General features: G+C 38.6%; 1 protein-coding gene across 1 annotated transcript; it reads left to right on the top strand.

Annotated features, from left to right (window-relative positions):
• Positions 1 to 13,293: 13,293 nt before the first annotated feature.
• LOC141679708 (uncharacterized) lies at positions 13,294 to 19,961 on the top strand. The gene is made up of 2 exons (XM_074486132.1): positions 13,294 to 14,002; positions 19,783 to 19,961. Exons 1-2 carry the CDS (start codon positions 13,294 to 13,296, stop codon positions 19,959 to 19,961), a joined length of 888 nt encoding a protein of 295 aa, XP_074342233.1.
• The last annotated feature ends 2,653 nt before the right edge of the window (positions 19,962 to 22,614 follow it).

Raw genomic sequence — 22,614 nt, forward strand, 5'->3', positions numbered from 1 at the left:
GAGTTGATTCTGGGAAGAGCGGTCTAAAGCTGGAGGAGAAAGTAGCCCGATTTATGTTGGAGATTCCGTCGCATGATGATTGGCGCGAGATGAACAATGCTGGGTTTGATGCAGTTATGAAGGATTGTACTCGACTTTGGGGTCAGGTATTATATTCACGCTTCTTTCTTTTTGCCTTAGCTTTTTTCCTTTTCTTGATTTTGATTTCTCTTGTTTTGGTTTGTCTATAGCTGGGAGCTTCTATGGCCGGGGCGACTTCCATCTCCTACTCGGAGCTGAAGCATCTCCTAGTGCTTCTTGACGATAAGGACAAGGAATTTGGGAATCTTAAGTCCTCTCTTTCTTCCAAGGATACTACTATTTCCGGATTGAATCAGAATTTGGTTGATGTCACTTTCCGGGCTGAGACAGCTGAGAAGGAGTCCGCAGAACTGAAGTCTGAACTTGTCGAGCTCCGGAATTAGTTGTTTGCGGTGAAGCCAGAAGATGAAATCATTGATGCCTATAAGATATATGCGGAGTATGACAAGGCTATTGCTCGCGCCGGTGCTCCGGAGGTTGCCCGCTGCTGGGTTGTGGCTGAGAGACATATTAAAACAGATCCGGGGGTTGATTTTGGAAGCTTTTGCCGAGAGTTGATCAAGGCTAAACAGGACATAGAGGTTGGACTCGGTGAGCCGGAGCCGTTTGACTCTCCGTTCCCGAGCTTTCTTCTCCCCACTTCTCCGGACTCTTAATCTAGTACTTATTGTGTTGAAATGTTTGTAATCGACTTGGTTATTTTTCCTTGTAAACTTTGATGCTGTGATTGTACTTCTGCCCGTGCTTCTTTTATTCGGGGTGTTTAATTTGCTTTGGTTGCTTTTCTCGTAATTTTGCTTTAGTTCATGTTTGCAAGTTTTATCCTGCCCTAGAAAATTTTCTAAGTGACTAGTTGCTGCTTTTGCTTTTGCTTAGAAAAATAATTCTAAGTAAAAATAAGAGGCTATTATGGGTTCAAGGTTGACCCCGGACTGAGGTTGGTTTTACTTAGAGAAATTATTCTAAGTAAAAATAGGAGGCTAGTCGGGGTTCAAGGATGACCCCAGACTGAGGTTATTTTTGCTTAGAAAACTAATTCTAAGTAAAGATAGGAGGCTAGTCCGGGTTCAAGGATGACCTCAGGATGAGGTTGCTTTTACTTAGGAAACTAATTCTAAGTAAAGATAGGAGGCTAGTCTAGGTTTAAGGATGACTCCAGACTGAGGTTTCTTTTACTTAGTAAACTAATTCTAAGTAAAGATAGGAGGCTGGTATGGGTTCAGGGTGATCCCGGACTGAGGTTGCTTTTATTTAGAAAACTAATTTAAAGTAAAGATATGAGGCTAGTCGGGGTTCAAGGATAACCCCGGACTGAGGCTGCTTTTACTTAAAAAAATATTTCTAAGTAAAGATAGGAGGCTAGTCCAGGTTCAAGGATGACCCCGGACTGAAGTTGCTTTGGAAAAATATTCTCTAGTAACAGATGATATGCTAGTCCAGACGGATGATTACTCCGGACTGTGGCTGCTTGTAAAAAAAATTGTTATGTAAAAATCAGAATTGATTTTCATTGATTTGAAATTTTTCATACAAGATATTGAGTGATAAAGTGGTTGCTTGTCATAGGATGCAAGTTTTTGGTTGCCGGGGTTGCTTTTTTCCTTGCTACTGGTAGACCTTTCTTAGCCTGAGTCCATGCCATGTGTTGGAAACTTCGGAGTCATCCATATTCGTTAGCTTGTAAGTTCCTGGTCTTATGACTTCTTTCACCTTGTACGGGCCTTCCCATTTGGGCATTAGATTTCCAGCGTTGTTAGGATCCGAGGCTTTTGTGTCCTGAAGTACCAAGTCTCCAACATGAAAGTTTTAACCCTGGACTTCTTGCTGAAGTGTTATTTTGTTTTCTCCTTATATTTCTCCATCCTTGATACAGATTGGTTCCGAACTTCATCAATAGCTCCATATTTGTTCTGAGTCCTTCATCGTTAGCTATTTCGTCGAAGTTTATTTCTCTGAGAAGGGGATCCCACTTCGATAGGTAGCATTGCTTCCGTACCATAGGCTAGTTTGAAGGGAGTTTCTCATGTGCTTGTCCGGGGGCTTGTCCAATAGGACTACAATACACTTGGCAATTCTTCTGGCCATTTTCTCTTGCTTTCTCTAAGTCTCTTCTCAATGCCTCTGAGCAGAATTCTGTTTATGACTTTTAATTGACCATTTCCTTGGGGATATTCTACTGATAACTTTTTGTGCTTGATCCCGCGCTCTTGGAGGCAGGACTCGAATTTTGATCCGACGAACTATAGCCCATTGTCTGATACTAGGACTCTTGTTATCCCTATCCTCATTAGAATGTTATTTCCATGAACTTTATGTAGTCTTGCTGGTTGATTGTCGTCATCGCTTTTGCTTCCACCCATTTAGTTATGTAATCAATTGAAACCACCAAGTACCTGAGATCTCCTCTAGCCCGGGGAAATGGTCCCATGATATCTATGCCCCAGACAGCAAAGAGGATTGAGGATGGGACTGAGAAAGGTAGGACTGGGTTTATTCGGGACACATTGCTGAAGTGTTGGCATTTTTTGCACTTCTTGAAGAACTCAATTGCATCTTAATGAATGGTTGGCCAGTAGTAGCCTTGTCTTATGATCTTGTGAGCCAGGGCTTTTGCAAACATGTGATCTCCGCATATCCCTTTATGTACTTCCATCAAATAATAATTAGCTTATATCGGGCTGACGCATTTCAAAATAGGGGATGAGAAGGTCTGGCGGTATAGTAGTCATTCTTCAAGAAAGAACTTGGCTGCTTTGACTTTTAGTCTTTGAGCCTTCCCTTTGTCTTCTGAGAGCTTTCCCTTTTCCAAGTAGTTGATGAAAGGAGTCATCCAGTTTTGGTTATTTTCAATTCCCAGGACTTCTTCAGCTTCAATAGATGGTTTTTGTAATTCTTCAAAGTAAACTGAGCAATCTAGATCTGATGAGTTCCGTACTAGCTTGGACAGGGTATCGGCCTCTTCATTTACTCCTCGACATATTTGCAGGACTTGGTGTTTTGGGATTGATGCCAAATAGCTTTGAACCAGGGCTTGATACTTGGTCCTTTGCTATATATTCTCCGTTTGTTTGCTTGACCACTATTTGTGAGTTGTTGCAGATGTTTAGGTCTTGGATCCTAAGGGTCCTGGAGAGCTTCAGTCCTGCAATCAATGCCTCACATTCCACCTGGTTGTTCATTGCCGGGAAGCCGAAGGATATAGCTGTTTTTATCTCGAAGCCCTCGGGGCTCTTTAGAATGAGTTCGGCTCCCGATCTTTCGCTTGTTGATGATCCGTCTACTTTCAAGGTCCATGCTCCCAGGTTTGTTACTTGATTGCTCTCCTGGTCTATGCTCATAGGTTGTGGTTCTTCCTCCGGAAAGTTACATTCAATTATAAATCAGCAAGTGCTTGAGCTTTGATGGAAGTCCTGAGAATGAAACTTAGATTGAATTGACTTAACTCAACAACCCAATTAACAAGCCTTCCCAAGATATCTGGTTTGTCAATTATTTTTCTCAATGGCTAGTTTGTGACTACCCTGATCTCTCTTTCTTGGAAGTAGTGTTTGAGTTTTCTTGATGTCGTGACCAAGGCGAAGGCAAACTTTTCCAAACTCGGGTACCTGGTCTCCATATCCTTGAGTACTTGGGTCACATAGTTAACTAGTTGTTATCTTCCATTCTCTTCCCGGATTAAGGCTGCCCCAACTGCCAAGGCTCCGGCTAATAAGTATAGGTAGAGAGGCTCTCCTGGTTGGGGCTTAGTTAGGACTGGTGGTTGAGAGAGATAAGTCTTTATTTCTTCAAATGCTTTTTGGAATTCCGGAGTCCAATTAACCTCTTTCTTGTTGTTGGCTCCTTTGAGTAGATCAAAGAAGGGTAAGCACCTTTTTGCTAGTTTGGAGACAAACCTTCTAAATGCTGCTAGTGACCCTGCTAGTTTCTGAACCTCCCTCTGGGTCCTGGGAGCCTTTATCTCCTGGATTTCCTTTATATTCTCCGAATTGTCTTCAATCCCGCGATTTCTAATCATGAATCCCAGGAACTTGCCTGCCCCATCTCCAAAGGTATATTTCTCCGGATTCAGCTTGAGTTCATACTTCCTTAGGTTATCAAAAAAAATTCTCAGATCTTTCATGTGTTCTAGGATGGTTGTTGATTTTGCAATCATGTCGTCAACGTAGGACTCCAAGTTTCTTCTGATCTGGGACTTGAATATATTATTCATTGCTCTTTGGTAGGTGGATCAACATCACATAAGCGTAGACTGCTCTGTGAGTTATGAATGTTGTCTTTGGTATGTCTTTCGGGTTCATCTTGATCTGGTTGTACCCGGAGAAGGCATCCACGAAACTTAGCATGATGTGTCCGGATGTTGCATCTATCAGCTGGTCAATGTTTGGCAATAGGTAGGGGTCCTTCGGGCATGCATCATTCAAGTCGGTGTAGTCCACACACATTCTCCATTTACCGTTTGAATTCTTCACCATGACAACATTTTCTAACCACTCTGGCTATTTGATTTCTCGGATAAACCCTTCTTTGAGCAACTTCTCTACTTCTTCATCTATTACCCTTTACCTCTCCGGGGAGAAGTTCCTTCCCTTTTACTTAACCGGCTTTCTGTTCGGGTTGACGTCCAAGCTGTGCATTGTTATGGACTCATACAATCCGGGCATATCTCTTGAACTACAGGAAAACACATCATTGTACTCCTGGAGCAAGGATACCAGTTCTTCTCTAAAGGCTAATGCGAGTCCGGACCTAACTTTCACCCTCCTGGTAGGACTGCTTTTATCAATCTAAATTTCTTCTATTTCTACCACAGCCTCAATTTTTACTTGGTCCTGGGTCAAGACCATCTAATGTATCCGGGCTTCAGAGTTCTTCTTTAAGTAAGTATGTGCCTGTGCTGATTCTCCTCTATTGGTTGCTTGTATGGTAGGATTGGCATGGTCTTGGACTGGATTTGCTTCAATAACTACCATGACTTGGTTGTTTTTCAGTTCTTCCGAACTTGGTTTGGTTGCTTTTGGATCCGTATTGGATTCAATGACTTGTACTTCTCTACCTGTTTCTTCCCTTGAACGAGGGCAGTGCTTTTTGACACTTTGCTGTTTACGAATAACTATGGCCTTTATTTCATTATCCTGGTGATTTTCTTCCATTATCAAGGCCTGACAGTAGCATCTCTCAGCAACTTTGTAATCTCCTTTCACTTCGCCGACTCCAGTTGGGGTTGGGAACTTGATCTTGAGATGGGAGATTGAAGTTATTGCTCGCATCCTGGTTAAAGCTAATCGACCGATTATGCCATTGTAGGATGAAGGAGTGTTGATGACATAGAATTTTATGACATAGGTTACTTGGTTGGGAGCAGTTCCAAACAGGACGGGTAAGTATAGGGTTCATTGAATTGGGACTAAATTTTTACCAAACCAGTAGAGTGGGTCTTCCTAGCAGTCATTTGAGCGAACGCTCCCTAGCTGCATTCGATCCACAGTATGCTTGTAGAGAATATTGACCGAGGAGCCGTTGTCTATTAGCATTCTCCGTACTTCATTGTCAAAGATATCCAAAGTCACGGCCAAGGCTTTATTGTGTTTAGGATTGACTCATTCATAGTCCTTGCTGCTGAAAGATATCACCATCTCCGGGAATGATTGGATGGAGAGTACCTCTTCTCCAGAGTCCGGGCTCCGTGGTGGGGAGTGAGATCCTCCTGGACCATATTCACTATATTCTTTCATTTCTTTGACCCTTCCCTTCTTTGGTTGTTGTCCTGGACTAGGTACTTGTTCAGGTTCCCTTTCTTGACTTTCTCCTCGATGAACTACTTGAGTGATAAGCAGTTATCGGTCTTGTGGCCCTGTGTTTCATGATAGTCGCACTTCCTATTATAAGGCCTGCTCTCTGGGGGATTCTGTATTGGATTTGGGGAGTAATAAAATGGCTTGTCTTTTATTTCCTTCAAGATTTCTTCCCGGGTCCTGTTTAGGGGTGTCCAGTCCGGCTCCTGCTTTAGCTCCCGAAACTGCTTGGCTGGTCCCGGGTCACTTTTGGGCTCGGTCCTAGGACCGGTCCTTTGGAATATTGGAATAGTATGTCTCTCCTGATTCTGCCGGCTTTGCTTGAATTTTTTGTCCTGATGGTAACCCCCTTTCGGTCGGTCACCAGAATACTTGCTCCTAGATCCCCCATTCTGGGTCATCCTCATAGCTTGGAGGACATCAGTTTCTTTGATGAATCTGGCAGCCATAGAGTAAGATGTCGCCAGACTCTGGGGTCCTTGTTGATCAGTTCTACAATGTATCTTTCAATATGCTCCGGGTCTAAATTTTTCCTCAAGATGCTCAGAGCCTCCCGCTCGTCAATGTTTGAGATCTTGTTGATTGCTTCCTGGAAACGCCTCATATAGGCTGAGAGAGATTCATTATCATGTTGCCGGATGATTTCCAGGTGACACATGTGCATCTCATGTGTCTTGTTTGCTCGAAACCTCCTGAGAAAGTCTCTATGGAACTCCTTTCAGCTGTGGATGCTTCGAGAGGGTATCCGGCTAAACCACCTTTCGGGCCCCCTTGAGAGTTGACACGAAAAACCTGGATTTTGTCAAGTCATTGTAATAGTATATTTGTGCAATCTGCTCGAAATAATTCAAATGTTCTTCTGGGTCTCCCAAACCATCAAAAGAATCAAAGTTAGTGCTTTAGGTCCCTCTGTCGGGGAATAGCCTCCAATGAGTGGCAAAATGGTGTCAGAGATTCTCTAATTTCCATTCCAGAGTCTTTGTCCATTTTCCTTTGTAGTTCATAGATCATATCCTTAAGATCCTTCTCCTTCTCCTTATCATCATCAGAAATGAACTCGGGGGTGGGCTCCCTCCGGGTCCTCTTGATCCTGGACTTGGCCAGTAGCTTCTCTTCTTCTTACTGCATTCTCTTTTGGATCTTTAGTTCGAGCTTTACTTCTTCTTCCTTTGTGATTTGTTCCCTCATCTCTTCCAACCTCTTCTATTTGGCGGCTTCTGTTTCTTTCTTATTGCCCTGATCCTTTTAGTACTTCTTCCCTTTAGCTCCAATGCGGTCAAAGACAGATCTCCGGGATTGATGGGAGTCCCCGGACTCCTCCGGTTCCTCCACTATTTCGGCTTCCTCCTGGATCCGGGCTTGCTCTTGCCTATAGATTTGGATTGCTTCTGCTAGTTCATTGCTGGTGAGGTTGGCCATGTGTTTGTCAACCGCCGGAATATTGGTATACTTGTATTGATTTAGCTCAATAAGGCTCCTAGCGTTCCGGGGGTTCACCACTCTCTCCAGAACGGGGGTGTGTGGCAATGGTTGCTCCTGGAGGGTGTCTCGTTCAGCTCCCGGATCCTGTGCCTGGTAGTGGTCCGGGTCCTGGACCTGGGTACTAGCAGAGGGTCTCCCAGTAGTGCTTTTTCCCGCTCTTATCATTATTTCAAACGTACTAAAAACAACTGACCGGGACTTTAAACTAACAATATCGATCTAAGGTTGTTGTTTTGGAAACGACCAAAAATATCCAGAACAATAACAAACAACTTTCTAGGACTAGTTCAAATAATTTTCTGGGACTAGTTAACAAGATGGTAGAATAAGTGTAGCTGGGTCTTAGAACACAAAGGCAATGTATAAATAATGACCAAAACAAAGCTCACACAAACGTGGCTTAAATAAACAACATTCATATTTATGAGAGAGTTTGGTTGCTTGGGTTCTTACAAGTTAAAGAAATGGACTCTTTCAAAAGTTTGTTGATGAAGGCAAATCCAGGGACACCAAGACCCGAGAATGGGGAACCTGTAATAACCCCAATTTTTGGAATTTTTGAAACACTAATGAATAGTAACTTTTGCTGATGATGCTGATTAAGAAAAATTATCAGACCACGCTATATAGGAGTACTGTTATGGAAATTCTAAGATCATATTAGTATTCCATAAAGTAAATGAGTGTAGGTAAAGGTCGTCATAATTCGGATTCGAAAACTTTGATTTTTCCCGAAAATCCACCAGATACCGAAAGAATTGAGTATAAGGTAACATGATTAAAAGGATTTAAATTCAAGGATTATAAGAGAGGATCATAAAAGGAATATAAAATATTGATAAAGGTTAGGGGAACCCAAGTAATAAAATCACGGATACATTTCCTCGAACGACCAACGAGAACGAACGATAAGCGAATCGTATAACCATTAAGCGATTAAGAAATACAAGAGAGATTAGTGCAAATATCAAGGCTATAAATCAAACACATAGGCAAGGAGTAAGCCAAGGATGCTTCCACCACCAAACATGGACAAGTGGAAAAAGAAATGAGGCCATCATTGTGACACCAAGCTTAATTATCATCCACTCACTTAATCAAACCATTAACCACACAAAGATCAACGACATTTCATTTCTCACCACAAAATCAACCAAGACAAGTCAAAATACTCTCTTCCCCCTTTTTAGCAAGCTCTCCCCCCATCTTTTTTCAAGAAACCCGAGAGGAGAAAGAAATAAAAATGGAGGAAGATAAAATGCTTGTATCTTGAGTTTCCCTTGGCCGTTTTGCGCGTTCTACCTATCAAATTGAAGCCCTCGAGAATCTCTACACAATTAGGGTAACCATTATCCTCACCTTCTTGATTTCCATACCCGTTTTTAACGTTTTACAGTTCAGGGGAATAGTGTTTCAAGAATTAACTTTGTGTTCTTGATTTTATTTTGAGGTTTTAATCATTGTAAGGCTAGTTAAGGATCTAAGGTTTTTTAAGCATTACCCACTCTCCAAGGAAGGTATAACCTCTTCCCCTCTTTGTGTTTAAGCCATACCATGAGTTTTAAACTTGTTCTTTAAGAGTTCTTGGATGTTTGTATGATTTTAGAGTAGTTATGAACTTTAAATGGAAGTTAAAAGTTATTATGTAAATGGATGATTGTGAGGAACTTGTTTTGGTGTATGATGAAGTTGAGGGGATGTTTGTAATGTTATAATGTAGTATGTTGATTGTTGGGTTGGTTTGGTATGGTTGTGGTCTTGTAATAAAATTTGGTAATCGCGTAAGCATAGCCGTCGTGATGCCCGTTTTCATTCAACTGCTTGTTTTAGTGTTCGGTACAGAAATCTAGCTAACAAATCTGTAACCTTGAAATTTTTAGCTAGATCGTGTCATAAGCTTCGTTTTGGTATGTGGTTCGCTTGAATTCGATGTACGGTTTAGGAGAAATGACCGTTTTAAGTAACGGCGTTTCACGAACGAACCATTACTCCTCGCCTTACTTTGAAACCTTGGTTAAGGTCCTTAAATGACTAATTGGAGTATGAAACAATTATGTAAGGTTAATGGGTTATTTGGTAAAGTATTCACGAAAGCGTTGCCTTAAAATTCGTAACAGTTAATTTATTAAAAATGGTGGAGCCGAGGGTACTCGAGCGACTTATGTGAATCGTTAAGCGCAAAAGCGAATGTTAGGGTCCAATTGGTTAAAGTCTAGTTTCTTAAGCGACCATGGTTTAATTCTGGTTTATGTTGTTGTTCATAGGTTACCGGACCCACTCTAAGCTTAAGTCTACCCCGGAATGCTCAGGCAAGTTTTCTACCCGTTATACTGTTGTTGTGATGTAAATATATTGATGCATTATCTTGAGATAAGTGCATGACTATTATTAGAAAATCTTTCGATATATTGGAGCATGTTGATATGGTATATATATGTATGTTGTGGAATATTGATATTCTATTATCAATTCAAATGCTTATAAACTGCATAATATCTATACTAGAGATAAGCAGTAGTTGCGTGTACTCTTAGTATAGGGGACCCAAAGGTGAACATTTTTTTAAACCGGGAGTCGATGATCCCGAGTATAATATATGTATATTTAAATATATATATTTTTATAACTATTAATCCAATAATGTATATTTGATGGTTTTGAATAATAATCAAACTTATTTTCGATTATTCAAATAAGGATCGTACTTTCATATAAGTATATCTTTTGTTATTTATTATTCGTTTCAAGTATGAGTTTTAAAACTTCTACTTCATTTATTTTTATAAAGATTATCCTTTATGAGAATATTATTTAAATAATAATATTCAGATATTTTCCAACATATCGAGACTGATTTATTTTATTAAATCAGCATTACTCTAAACATTCTTAATAATGTTTTCGAGACTTCAAAATTATTTTAAAAAGTTAGAGCGGATCCCAAAACTCGTTTTCAAATTTAAGATCTTCCTTTCGAAGGGGACTTGAATACTCGCTCAAAAATCTGAGGGATCCGACTCTGTGGTGTATTTTATATTCGCAACGAGGTTACTGGTTTGAGAAAACAATTTGATTACTTGCCCAATGTTCGAGAAGTAAGTCCATCTAATTGAATCAGCATAAGCGACAGGCCGGGGTACGGTCTATGAAGGTGTAAGAGGTTGGGTGACATTCCATCCACGCGTGAGTGGTCGGGTAACGGTCTAGCGCGAGGTCCTATTGCGGCCAGGGTGATGATCGGCGAGGAATTTATCCATCTACAATAGAAAAGGTTACTTTGTTAGTGTATACTGAAAATATTTATTTGAAGTATGTACATTTATTTCTGGCCAGTTTATTTGAGAATCATTTGAATGTTTACATGTTGTCTAATATTATATATTGTGAATAATCTAGTATCAAATGGGATACAGAATATTAGATTGTTAAATACGGTTATATAATATAATAAGGTTCACAACACATGTGGTGTTGGACAATCCACTGGTATGGCTGTAGTATTATTTAGATTAGTTTATATTGACTAATAAATAATACTAGTATACTTTATGTATATTGAACAGGATCAAATTTAGAATTGTTCCCTTAATACTGATTAAGAAGGAGAACTAAGATTCTATGTTATTATTAATGCTTAGGTTCTTAATCCGGAAATAGTAATTGACACGTGTATATTATTTACATGCTTTGATTTATATATGAAATAATTCTTTTGAATTATATCATTATATTTTGGGTGATGGAATTATATACATGGTGAATATTATTTATTGAAGGAATCCATATCCTGATAATATTCGGGTTAATGATGTCCCCTTGAAAGCTCAAAAAGATTTAATTATGTGAAACCCTGCAGGTGAAATTTATTCTGGCATAATTAAATAAAGGTTGAGTGGATGATCAAGGATAAAAGATATTAATTAAATAAATTATCAGTAATTTATTTAATTAATGGACATATGATATTTTAAACATGGGGAATTTAATAAGCAAATAATATTGGAACCGAATTAATTAAATTACGGTATTAGGAAAGGTAGTGCAAATATTAATTCTTTAGTGGATTGAATTAATATTTAATTACATTGGGCTAGGCTCAAGATGTAATTAGAAGGCCCAACCTAATTATCCATGGTCCCTATTATAGCCTATATATATTCTTATTCTCTTCTTGCTTGGCAATTGTGTGAAAACATATTGTAGCCACCAAGGAGCAAGAAGAGAGGATAACTTGAGAAGACGGAGGCCACACTTCGCTCAAGGGAATTTGGGAATACAATAGAAGAGCGTGGAATCAACCATTAACAAGGTAATCCTCTTTTCGTAATCTTTATCGTAAAACGTAGTAACACCCTAAGTTCGTGGTTCCCAACAATTGGTATCAAGATCCTGGTAATGGGTTCTACGTTTTATGATATAATGTCCATGTCGTAATTATATATGCGTGTATATAGTGTTTTGCTTGTATTGGTTTTGATGCAGGTTGTTAATCCACTATTATGGCCATGTATATTTTAATTATGTGTTTGGATCCCACGTGGTTTAATCGTGGTTAATTTTTGTTTTGGTTTCCACGTGGTTTAATCGTGGTTGTAATTTACACGAGGGTTGATCGTGTTAGAATAGATTTTACAAAATTAGTTTTGTATTAGATCTATTTTTTTTGTAATTGTTTCGGGTATTTTGTAATAGTTATGTGCGATCGGAAATCAATTCCGGTAGTTTTTTGTTCCGCTGTGCGATTACAAGGGGTTGCTGTTGATGTTTGGATCAAACAAAATCAAAACAAAACTCACAGAAAAGCAACAGGCGCGCGCGCTGCGGCCGCTGCGGCAGCTGGGGCTGCTGGGGCCGCTGCGGCAGCTGGGACTGCTGGGGCTGCTACGGCAGCTGGGACTGCTGGGGCTGCAGGGGCTGCTGGGGGCGTCGGGGCGCGCATGGGGCAGATTTTTTTTGAGAGCTGGATTTTTTTTTCAAGGGCCATAATAGTGGAAAATTTATTTTAATTTTTTCCATTAAATTTTAATTATTGCTTTAATTTATTGATTATTTGTGTCGTTAATTATGTGTGTAATTCTTTTAAAATTGCATGTTTAACTTAATTAGGACGACATGGACATAAATTTTATTTATTGCTTTAATTAAATGTTATATGTTGCTAAAATTATGTGTGTATTTTGAATGCATGATTAGACATAATTATAACAACATAGGGCCCCATTTAATTTTAAAATTCCTCAATTTTAATAAAAAAATTCTAAGTGGGAGAGGGAATTAATATGAAATTAAATCCCATGGTCTCCATTATTGATTGTAGGTAATTTAACATAAAGACGAATATAAATTATATATACGTCACCCATCGTGGCATGTAATTTATGGTGTCTAGAATGTTATAGAAATTACTAGAACAAACTTCTTAAATTAATAAATTTTGAAAGGAATAAATACGGATTTTCTTTATTACTGATTTGGGGCGATTTTGTCAAAACCGGGTTCATCGAACTTTTAAGGCTGTGGGTTTTAAGCGAGACCGATGTGACTCCTCCACTACCTGGAAATCAAACCATTGATGAATATTGAATTGAAGTATTCTATTCAAGGCAAAATTACAAATATTGGAAGGTATACACGCCACCCATCGTGGCGTACCAAGTTCTATAGATTTCAAATAATTTAAGATTTGATGATGGTATACACTTAGCTATGAAAAATAATATAGTCCACCCCAACGTGGCATATTGTTTAGTAATAGGACCGAAGTAACATTTAAACAAAATTAGGTGGTATACATGTCACACATCGTGGCGTACCAGAAGCTTATGGTGTTTATATGTTAGTGCATTAAATTTTAATAATTGTTAGAGGAATCAATAGATCTTAATAATTAATGCACCCTTATTTATGTGATGTTTTTATGCATGATTCTCAGGATAAAATGGGTTTTAATCCACTATTCACCATACTTAAGGATAACAAACTTACCGGACCTAACTATATTGAATGGAAACGAAATTTGGACATTGTGTTGACTGCTGAGGAGTACAAGTTTTGCACTTATGAACCCAAGCCTGAACAGCCTGCTGTTGATGCTCCTGAAGATGAGAAAGAGTATTATAAACGGTGGATTAAGGCTGATGAAATGTCGCGATGTTACATTCTGGCAGCAATGTCGGGTGTTTTGCAGCATCAGCATCAATCTATGGCCACTGCTTCGGATATGCTCTTTAATCTCAAGGAACTTTTTGGAGATCAGAATAGGGCTGCTAGGCAAGTAGCCATGAAGGCTTTAATGAACACTCAGATGGCTGAAGGCACACCTGTAAGGGATCATGTTCTCAAGATGATGTCTCATCTGAATGAGATAGAGATCCTTGGTGCTGAACTTGACGGGGAAACCCAGATTGACATTATCCTTATGAGCTTGTCCAAGAGTTTTAAGCAGTTCCGCTTGAATTACAACATGAACAAGAGGCAGTATAGTCTCGCGGAACTGCTGACAGAACTTCAGGCAACTGAAGGATTATTTCGGCAGAGTGTTCAAGTGAATGTGGCTGAGAAAGGTTCTTCCTCTAAGCCGAAAGGTATTAAGAAGAAGAAAAAGGCTCAGACACAGAAAGCTGTGAAGGCAGTGGGAGTTCAGGGTGGTGTGAAAAAGCCTAAGGGAAAGTGCTTCAGATGCAAATAGTCAGGTCACTGGAAACAGGATTGTCCTCTTCCTAAGAAGACAAACAATACTGGTATGTCTCTTTCTCTAGTTACAGAAACATTTATAGCGGCTATATCTACAAACACTTGGTGTGTAGATACATGAGCCACTGATCATGTTTGTAATTCTATGCAGGGGTTCCAACTATCCAGAATACTTAGAGATGGTGAGATATACGTGTTCATGGGAGATGCTACGAAAGTAGCAGTAGTTGCAGTAGGAGTTATTCATTTATCTTTTGGTTCTGATAGGATTTTGGTTTTGAACAATTGTCTTTATGTACCTTCTTTTAGAAGGAATTTAATTTCAGTTTCTAAACTTGCTTTGGATGGTTATAATATTTGTTTGGATCGTAATGTTTCTATTATGATGAATAAACGAATTATATGTTCTGGTACATTGCAAGACAATTTGTATATAATTAATCCTAGTCAACCTGCACTGCAACTGCAATTTAGGGAATTGAACAACACATCTTCTAACTCTACTAAAAGAAAGGAACCTTCTAGTTTGAACTAAACATATCTTTGGCACTTGAGATTAGGTCATATTAACTTGAGGTGGATTCAAAGACTGGTAGTAGACGGGCCTTTAAGCTCATTGGCAGTGGAGCCATTTCCAGTTTGTGAATCCTGCTTGGAAGGTAAAATGACTAATAGGCCTTTCAAGGCAAAAGGGAATAGAGCCAAACAACTGTTAGAATTGGTTCACTCTGATTTATGTGGACCCATGAATATCCAAGCAAGAGGTGGTTATGAATATTTCGTCACTTTTATTGATGATTATTCTAGATATGGGTACGTTTATTTGTTGCACCGTAAGTCTGAGTGCTTTGATAAGTTCAAAGAGTACAAAGCTAAAACGGAGAAGCGACTTAATAAAAGTATCAAGTCACTACGATCAGATCGTGGTGGAAAATACTTGCTTGGAGAATTTAGGGAATATTTATCAGAAAATGGGATAGAATCCCAGTTAACTGCACCAGGCACACCCCAGCAGAACGGTGTAGCAGAGAGAAGGAACCGGACTCTTTTAGAGAGTGTTAGATCGATGATGAGTTATTCGGATTTACCCAAGTCGTTTTGGGGACATGCCTTATAGACAACAGCTTATCTTCTGAACTTAGTACCTTCTAAGTCGGTTCCTAAAACCCCCTTAGAATTGTGGACCGGGGATAAACCGAGTCTAAGACATATTCGAATATGGGGTTGTCCAGCACATGTGCTGAACAAGAACGCGACTAAGTTAGAATCTCGTACAGAAGTAAGGTTGTTTATAGGCTACCCCATGGGAATGAAAGGATATTTATTTTATAGTCCGAAGAATCGGGATGTCATTGTTAGCACCAATGCAAGATTCTTGGAGGAGGACTATATAATGAATCACAAACCCATGAGTAGTGTCGTTTTAGAGGAACTAGTGGGAGGGACAAATAATACCCATAAAGCTGTAGTACAAGTAGAACAACCACAACATAATGTACAACCTGTCACTAATACCGCACCAGTGCCTCGTCGTAGTGGGAGGGTTGTTCAACAGCCTGATAGATTCATGTTTTTGGGAGAGTCTTCAGACTTGGTCCCTGGTGAACATGATGATGATCCCCTACGAAGAGGCAGTACAAGACAAAGATGCAGATCTTTGGCAAAAGGCGATGGAATCTGAGATATAATCAATGTATTCTAATCAGGTCTGGGAGCTCGTGGAACCACCCAAAGGTATAAAACCTATTGGATGTAAGTGGATCTACAAGAAAAAGAGGGGATTAGATAAAAAGGTGAAAGCCTGGAAAGCAAGACTTGTTGCGAAAGGGTATACTCAGAAAGAAGGTATCGATTATGAGGAAACATTTTCACCGGTAGTCATGCTTAAGTCAATCCGTATTCTTTTATCTATAGCAGCTCATCTCGATTATGAGATTTGGCAAATGGATGTCAAGACAGCTTTTCTTAATGGAAGTCTTGAAGAAACCATCTATATGCAGCAACCAAAAGGATTCATTAAGGAAGACCAAGAGCATCTGGTATGTAAGCTTAAGAGGTCTATTTATGGACTTAAACAAGCTTCTAGAGACTGGAATATTCATTTTGATCAGGCAGTCCAGTCATATGGATTTGATCAAAGTCCAAGCGAATCGTGCGTGTATAAGAGAAGTGAAGGTAATGCAGTGGTTTTTCTAGTACTATATGTAGATGATATATTACTCATTGGAAACAATGTTGAGATGTTTTCATCAATAAAGGCATGGTTGTTCAAACAATTTGACATGAAGGACTTAGGTGAAGCGGCATACATCCGTGGGATCAAAGTTATAAGGGATCGCAAGAAAAGGATGTTGGATTTATCTCAAGAGCCCTACATTGATGAAGTATTAGCTCGTTTTAACATGCAGAACTCCAAGAAAGGTTTTCTACCTTTTAAGCATGGAGTTGCTCTATCTAAGAAGCAGTGTCCTTCGACACTTAAGGATATAGAGAGCATGAAAGCAGTTCCTTATGCTTCAGCATGTGGAAGCTTAATGTATGCTATGTTATGTACGAGGCCTGACATCTGCTTTGCTGTAGGCATGGTTAGTAGATATCAGTCGAACCCAGGTCAGGAACATTGGAGTGCAGTAAAAACTATACTCAAGTACCTGAGAAGGACTAAGGAGTATATGCTAATTTACAAGGCCTCAGATCTATTTCCTTTGGGATATACTGATTCAGATTTCCAATCAGATAGGGATAAGAGGAAATCAACCTCGGGATATGTTTTTACTTTGGGAGGTGGAGCCGTTATATGGAGGAGTGTAAAGCAGAAATGCATTGCAGACTCCACCATGGAGGCCGAGTACGTGGCAGCCTCTGAGGCTGCCAAGGAGGCTGTATGGTTCAGGAACTTCCTTTTGGACTTAGATGTGGTACCTAATTTGCCTAGGAGCTTAACGGTGTATTGTGATAACACTGGTGCTGTGGCAAATTCAAAGGAACCGCGAGACCACAAAACAGCTAAACATATTGAACGTAAGTATCATCTCATACGAGGAATCGTAAAGCGAGGGGATATAGTTGTGGCTCACATATCATCAGAAGACAACCGAGCAGATCCTTTCACAAAGAGCTTGCCAACCAAGGTTTTTGACAAGCATGTGGAAGCGATAGGAGTCAGATGGATGGACACATAGATTTTTATGTAATAGTGGATTAAATAAACACTGATGTACACATAGAATATTTTGAGTATAAGTGGGAGATTGTTAGTGTATACTGAAAATATTTATTTGAAGTATGTACATTTATTTCTGGCCAGTTTATTTGAGAATCATTTGAATGTTTACATGTTGTCTAATATTATATATTGTGAACAATCTAGTATCAAATGGGATACAGAATATTAGATTGTTAAATACGGTTATATAATATAATAAGGTTCACAGCACAGGTGGTGTTGGACAATCCACTGGTATGGCTGTAGTATTATTTAGATTAGTTTATATTGACTAATAAATAATACTAGTATACTTTGTGTATATTAACAGGATCAAATTTAGAATTGTTCCCTTAATACTGATTAAGAAGGAGAACTAAGATTATATGTTATTATTAATGCTTAGGTTCTTAATCCGGAAATAGTAATTGACACGTGTATATTATTTACATGCTTTGATTTATATGTGAAATAATTCTTTTGAATTATATCATTATATTTTGGGTGATGGAATTATATACATGGTGGATATTATTTATTGAAGGAATCCATGTCCTGATAATATTCGGGTTAATGATGTCCCCTTGAAAGCCCAAAAAGATTTAATTATGTGAAACCCTGCAGGTGGAATTTATTCTGGCATAATTAAATAAAGGTTGAGTGGATGATCAAGGATAAAAGATATTAATTAAATAAATTATCAGTAATTTATTTAATTAATGGACATATGATATTTTAAACATGGGGAATTTAATAAGCAAATAATATTGGAACCGAATTAATTAAATTACGGTATTAGGAAAGGTAGTGCAAATATTAATTCTTTAGTGGATTGAATTAATATTTAATTACATTGGGCTAGGCTCAAGATGTAATTAGAAGGCCCAACCTAATTATCCATGGTCCCTATTGTAGCCTATATATATTCTTATTCTCTTCTTGCTTGGCAATTGTGTGAAAACATATTGTAGCCACCAAGGAGCAAGAAGAGAGGATAACTTGAGAAGACGGGGGCCACACTTCGCTCAAGGGAATTTGGGAATACAATAGAAGAGCGTGGAATCAACCATTAACAAGGTAATCCTCTTTTCGTAATCTTTATCGTAAAACGTAGTAATACCCTAAGTCCGTGGTTCCCAACATACTTAATGGGTATCTTTACCTGATCAACAAGATATCGGGTTTATGCCAAAATTTTCTTCTTTCCAAATTCATTAGGTATTATAACTCTGTTTATACTTTTCATAACAGAGGGTTTCAAGGAATGTATGAAATATATATATATATAGGTGTATATATATCAAGAATTAATGAAGTATCTAGTAACTTCATTTCTTTAAATGATATTTCAAAGATTGAATCTATTCAAGTTTTATCTTGTAGTCTCATCTATGTGATGAACTTTTGAAACAGATTATACCTTCAACGGTGGTAGTTCAAGCAGTATTCGGAAAAGATATAAGTATATTGGAGTATCTTGTAACTTCATCTTTTAAACTTATATCTAGTAAATGATTATCTTATGCATGACAAAGATTTTCAGAAAAACGTTGAGACAAGGTTAGATATATGAGATCACCTTGCAACGATATTTTTATACAGATATAAACTCGAACTCTGTGTATATTATGCATGGAAGAGGACTTCCAAGATTTTGAAAAATATATATACATATATACTGAATATTTTGTGACTTGGTCGCGTTAAGATATCAAACTTGGTTCATTTCTTCTTGACCAAGACTTTCATGAGTACTATGAGAATGCTCATATATTGTTAATTATTATACATATTATTTCGGTGGGCTTGTTGCTCACCCTTGCTTTCTTCTTTCATCACACAACAACAGATAGACAAGATGAACAGGACCAAGCTCCCAATTCGCAAGTGGATAGGAAACGTTCCGCAGTTTCCTGTAGGTGTTGATGCCGCTGTAGCTGAGGTAGGATCTACCAATAGGCTAGGGTTTCAACTGTTGATGTACCAGACTTATGTATATTTATGAATTGTAATAATGGAAAAGAATATGTAAATTTATTCAGAAACCCTTTTGAGGTGTAATGACTTATAATTGTGGAATAAAATGACTTGTGTTATTTTTGGTATTCATCTCTGAGACTATAACTTGTGGTATGTGTATATATTGTGGGGTTATAGTACCCAGTAGTTGGTTGTTTATTAAGATTAAGTGTTATTAAGGGAAATGGAACTCGTGACAACCCGGATCTCCGACCCCGGATTTGGGGGTGTTACAGAAATGGTATCAGAGCTAAGCGTTATAAACCTCAAAGATGATGCGTCGTTAAAATGATAAGTTCACTAAGTTAATAAGAACTCTTGCCAAGTTCATAGTCGGACTACCTAACGTAGTACTGACAGTTAAAACCCTTATGGGAACCCTTATAAGTATCGTGATAGAAGCGTAGTTCGTTATCGTATATGGTAGCGGGACTCTGAACCCTGAGGTTGAGGAGTAACAGTGCGATTATGTTTTATTACTTATTGGAGATCATATGGTGGATCCGATAGAGTGTCCTAACGAGGGACTGGATAAGGCTCATGTTGAGGATGTAACCGTTGAGGAGGTTGTCCCAGGAGAGATTGTTGCTGAGGAGGATCCTGACAAGAGTAAAAATTTAATCGCTGAGGAATTGATGACCGTAGTCAGGGCGACTACAAGAGATAGGAATTGCCAGTTACTACCGTAGGTTCGTTCAAAATTTTGCAAAGATCACAGGCCGTTTAACGCGGCTTACTCATAAGACTGAGAAGTTCGAATGGACAGATGAATGCGAGAACAGCTTCCAAGAACTGAGGAAAAGATTGGTGACGGCCCCTGCGTTGGCGTTGCCAGAGGGAAAAAAAGAGATTTTGTGATTTATAGTGATGCTTCGCACAACAAGGGATTAGGGTGCGTGCTTATGCAACACGGTGAGGTAATCATGTACGCGTCAAAACAATTAAGGGAATATAAAATTTGATATCCCCCCATGATCTTGAGCTCACGACAATAGTTTTACCCTAAATATTGGAGACACTACTTGTATGGAGAGAAGTGCGAGGTTTACGCAAACCCCAAGAGCTCAAGTATATTTTTACGCAGAAAGAGCTCAACATGTGCCAGAGGAGGTGGTTAGAGCTAATCAAGGATTATGATTATGAGATTATTTATCAGCCAGGTAAAGCCAATGTGGTGGCTGACGCCCTTGGTAGAAAGGAGAGACTCGAGATGATAATGTCTTCGGGAGAGTAGATAAAAGATTTCGAGAAAATGGAAATAGAAGTGAAGGTAACTGGAGCCAGTACTGAAATGCTATTTGAGGTTATAATGCAGCCTGATATATGGGAAAAGATCATATTATGCCAAGAAAAAGTGATGAATGAAGGCAGAGAGCCAATGACTAGAGAAGAGATTAATACCGAGAAAGATGATAAGGGAATAACGAGGTATTCCTACAGAATTTGGGTTCCAAACATTTAAGAGCTTAAGGACTGGATCTTAGATGAAATCCATAGTTCGAGGAATAAGATTTAGGGCAAACCCTGAATGTGATAGTCAGGGAGTTCGCCATCAAGAAAGAAGGAACCCATAATATAATAAAGTGGAAAACAAGGATTTTAACGTATAAGATAACCCCAATTATGGGAGAAGGATGAAATATTTCATACTAAGAAAATAGAAGTCGAGCAAGATAGGGTGAACCAGGATGGTACTCCTATGGGGAAATTCATGGACCTGCCTAAATAAAACTTATACTTTTATCCCCAACCACCATCATGAGGAAATGATACGGTGGGAATTTTTTTCCAGGACCTTTAAGTCGCTAAGCTCTCAGATTTCCAAGGAACAAGCTGACCCAGTCAAGGCAAGAGTCGGGCTAAAGGAAATAGAAGAATCATTCGAGATTCTAAATGATTGACGAAGCGCACAAGACTGTTTTGCCACTTACCTTCCTAAGAGAGAGGCGACCCGCTGGTGGAAGGCTAAGGAAGATAGAGAAATAATGTAGAAGTTTTAAAACCAGACCAGAGGCGGACAAGTATGATGAATAATGAATCTATGTTATGAAAGTCATCAAGGTTCATTTGAAGGGCACGAATCCAGAATGATGGGATATTTGAAATCAATGCTTATGTTGTGTTGGTTCATAAAATGGTTGTAAGAGAAACGAAATTAAAACACTAAAAGGGGAAAGCGTATAGAGGAATATAAAGGAAATAAAGTTGAGGAACGATAAGGGAGTTAGGAATGTGGAAATCCTAAGGAACCCTATCAATAAAGATAAAAGAAGTGGTTAATCATCAGGGTGCTGGTGATTGACCATGAGGTAAAGTCGAAGTTTGTAGGCATAATTGATACATATATTTTATCCTCTTTAAGTTGGGAGGATTCGAGGAAACCTTGAGATAGTTCAAAGGATAGATAATAAGACGCGGATAGACTGAGGAGACAAAAAAAGTAAGAAATTATGAAATTAGATGAAGGAAGTGACCTTCAAGAATTTGAAGTGTATATAACACCTGTGAAACACCAGGTATAAGAGATATCCCCATATTGAGAAAACTGTTGAGATAAATAATAGTTGTGAATGAGGATTTATTAATAAAAATTCACGTTGAACACACCCAATATCTTCCAGAACATTCCTGTTATGATTACTAAATCAGGAAAGAAAAGCGGATAACTGTTGTTATCTTTTGGAGGCCATATGGACTGACCTCAGTTTGAATAAGGATGCTATTGTAAAATTAGGTATAGATTATCGAGGTGGGAATGATTGAAGAAGAAACCCTTATCAGGGATATATGACTTAATTTATCTATGTAAGGATGCAAGTACCTATTTAAAGGTGTAATTAAGGATAGAACCTTGATAACTTGAGATGAACCCTAGGGGAATGCATAAAGGTTGGCATTTCACTCTTAATAGGGACAGTATGAGTTTTGACAGTATGAAATGGGAAAGGATTAAGGTCACAACAACCTTTAAGGATTAGTGGAGAAATTTTTCAGAAGTACTAGACAATGGTTCTAGTATTAGTAAATGGTATTTTGATATACCCTGTATCTAGGGAATACAGGAGGAACGATTCAAGGATAACCTTAGAGGTTTTACAAGGAGAAAGGTAATTTTCAAAGTTCTTAAGAATAGAAATTTTGATAAAGAAAATATGACGTAATTATAATAATGCCAGGTGGGCACGTGTTGGACAATAAGAAAGTATAGATCGACCCAATGGAGGTCGAGATTGGTGAAAACAAGAAGGACCCAAGATAAAAGACATACTAAGTATGATCGAGAGTCAGTCATGATAATGTTAACCTCTAAAGACCGAGGTAATAACTTTTGGAAAAATGTTG

This window comes from Apium graveolens, chromosome 8 (assembly GCF_009905375.1).
Source record: "Apium graveolens cultivar Ventura chromosome 8, ASM990537v1, whole genome shotgun sequence".
NCBI classification, from domain to species: Eukaryota; Viridiplantae; Streptophyta; class Magnoliopsida; order Apiales; family Apiaceae; genus Apium; species Apium graveolens.

Bases quoted from the DNA above. Each gene is read 5' to 3' on its own strand.
- LOC141679708 (XM_074486132.1), top strand. From the start codon at position 13,294: ATGGGTTTTAATCCACTATTCACCATACTTAAGGATAACAAACTTACC. The intron at 14,003-19,782 runs GTGTGAAAAAGC...TGGATCCGATAG, and splicing joins GGCAGTGGGAGTTCAGGGTG to AGTGTCCTAACGAGGGACTG.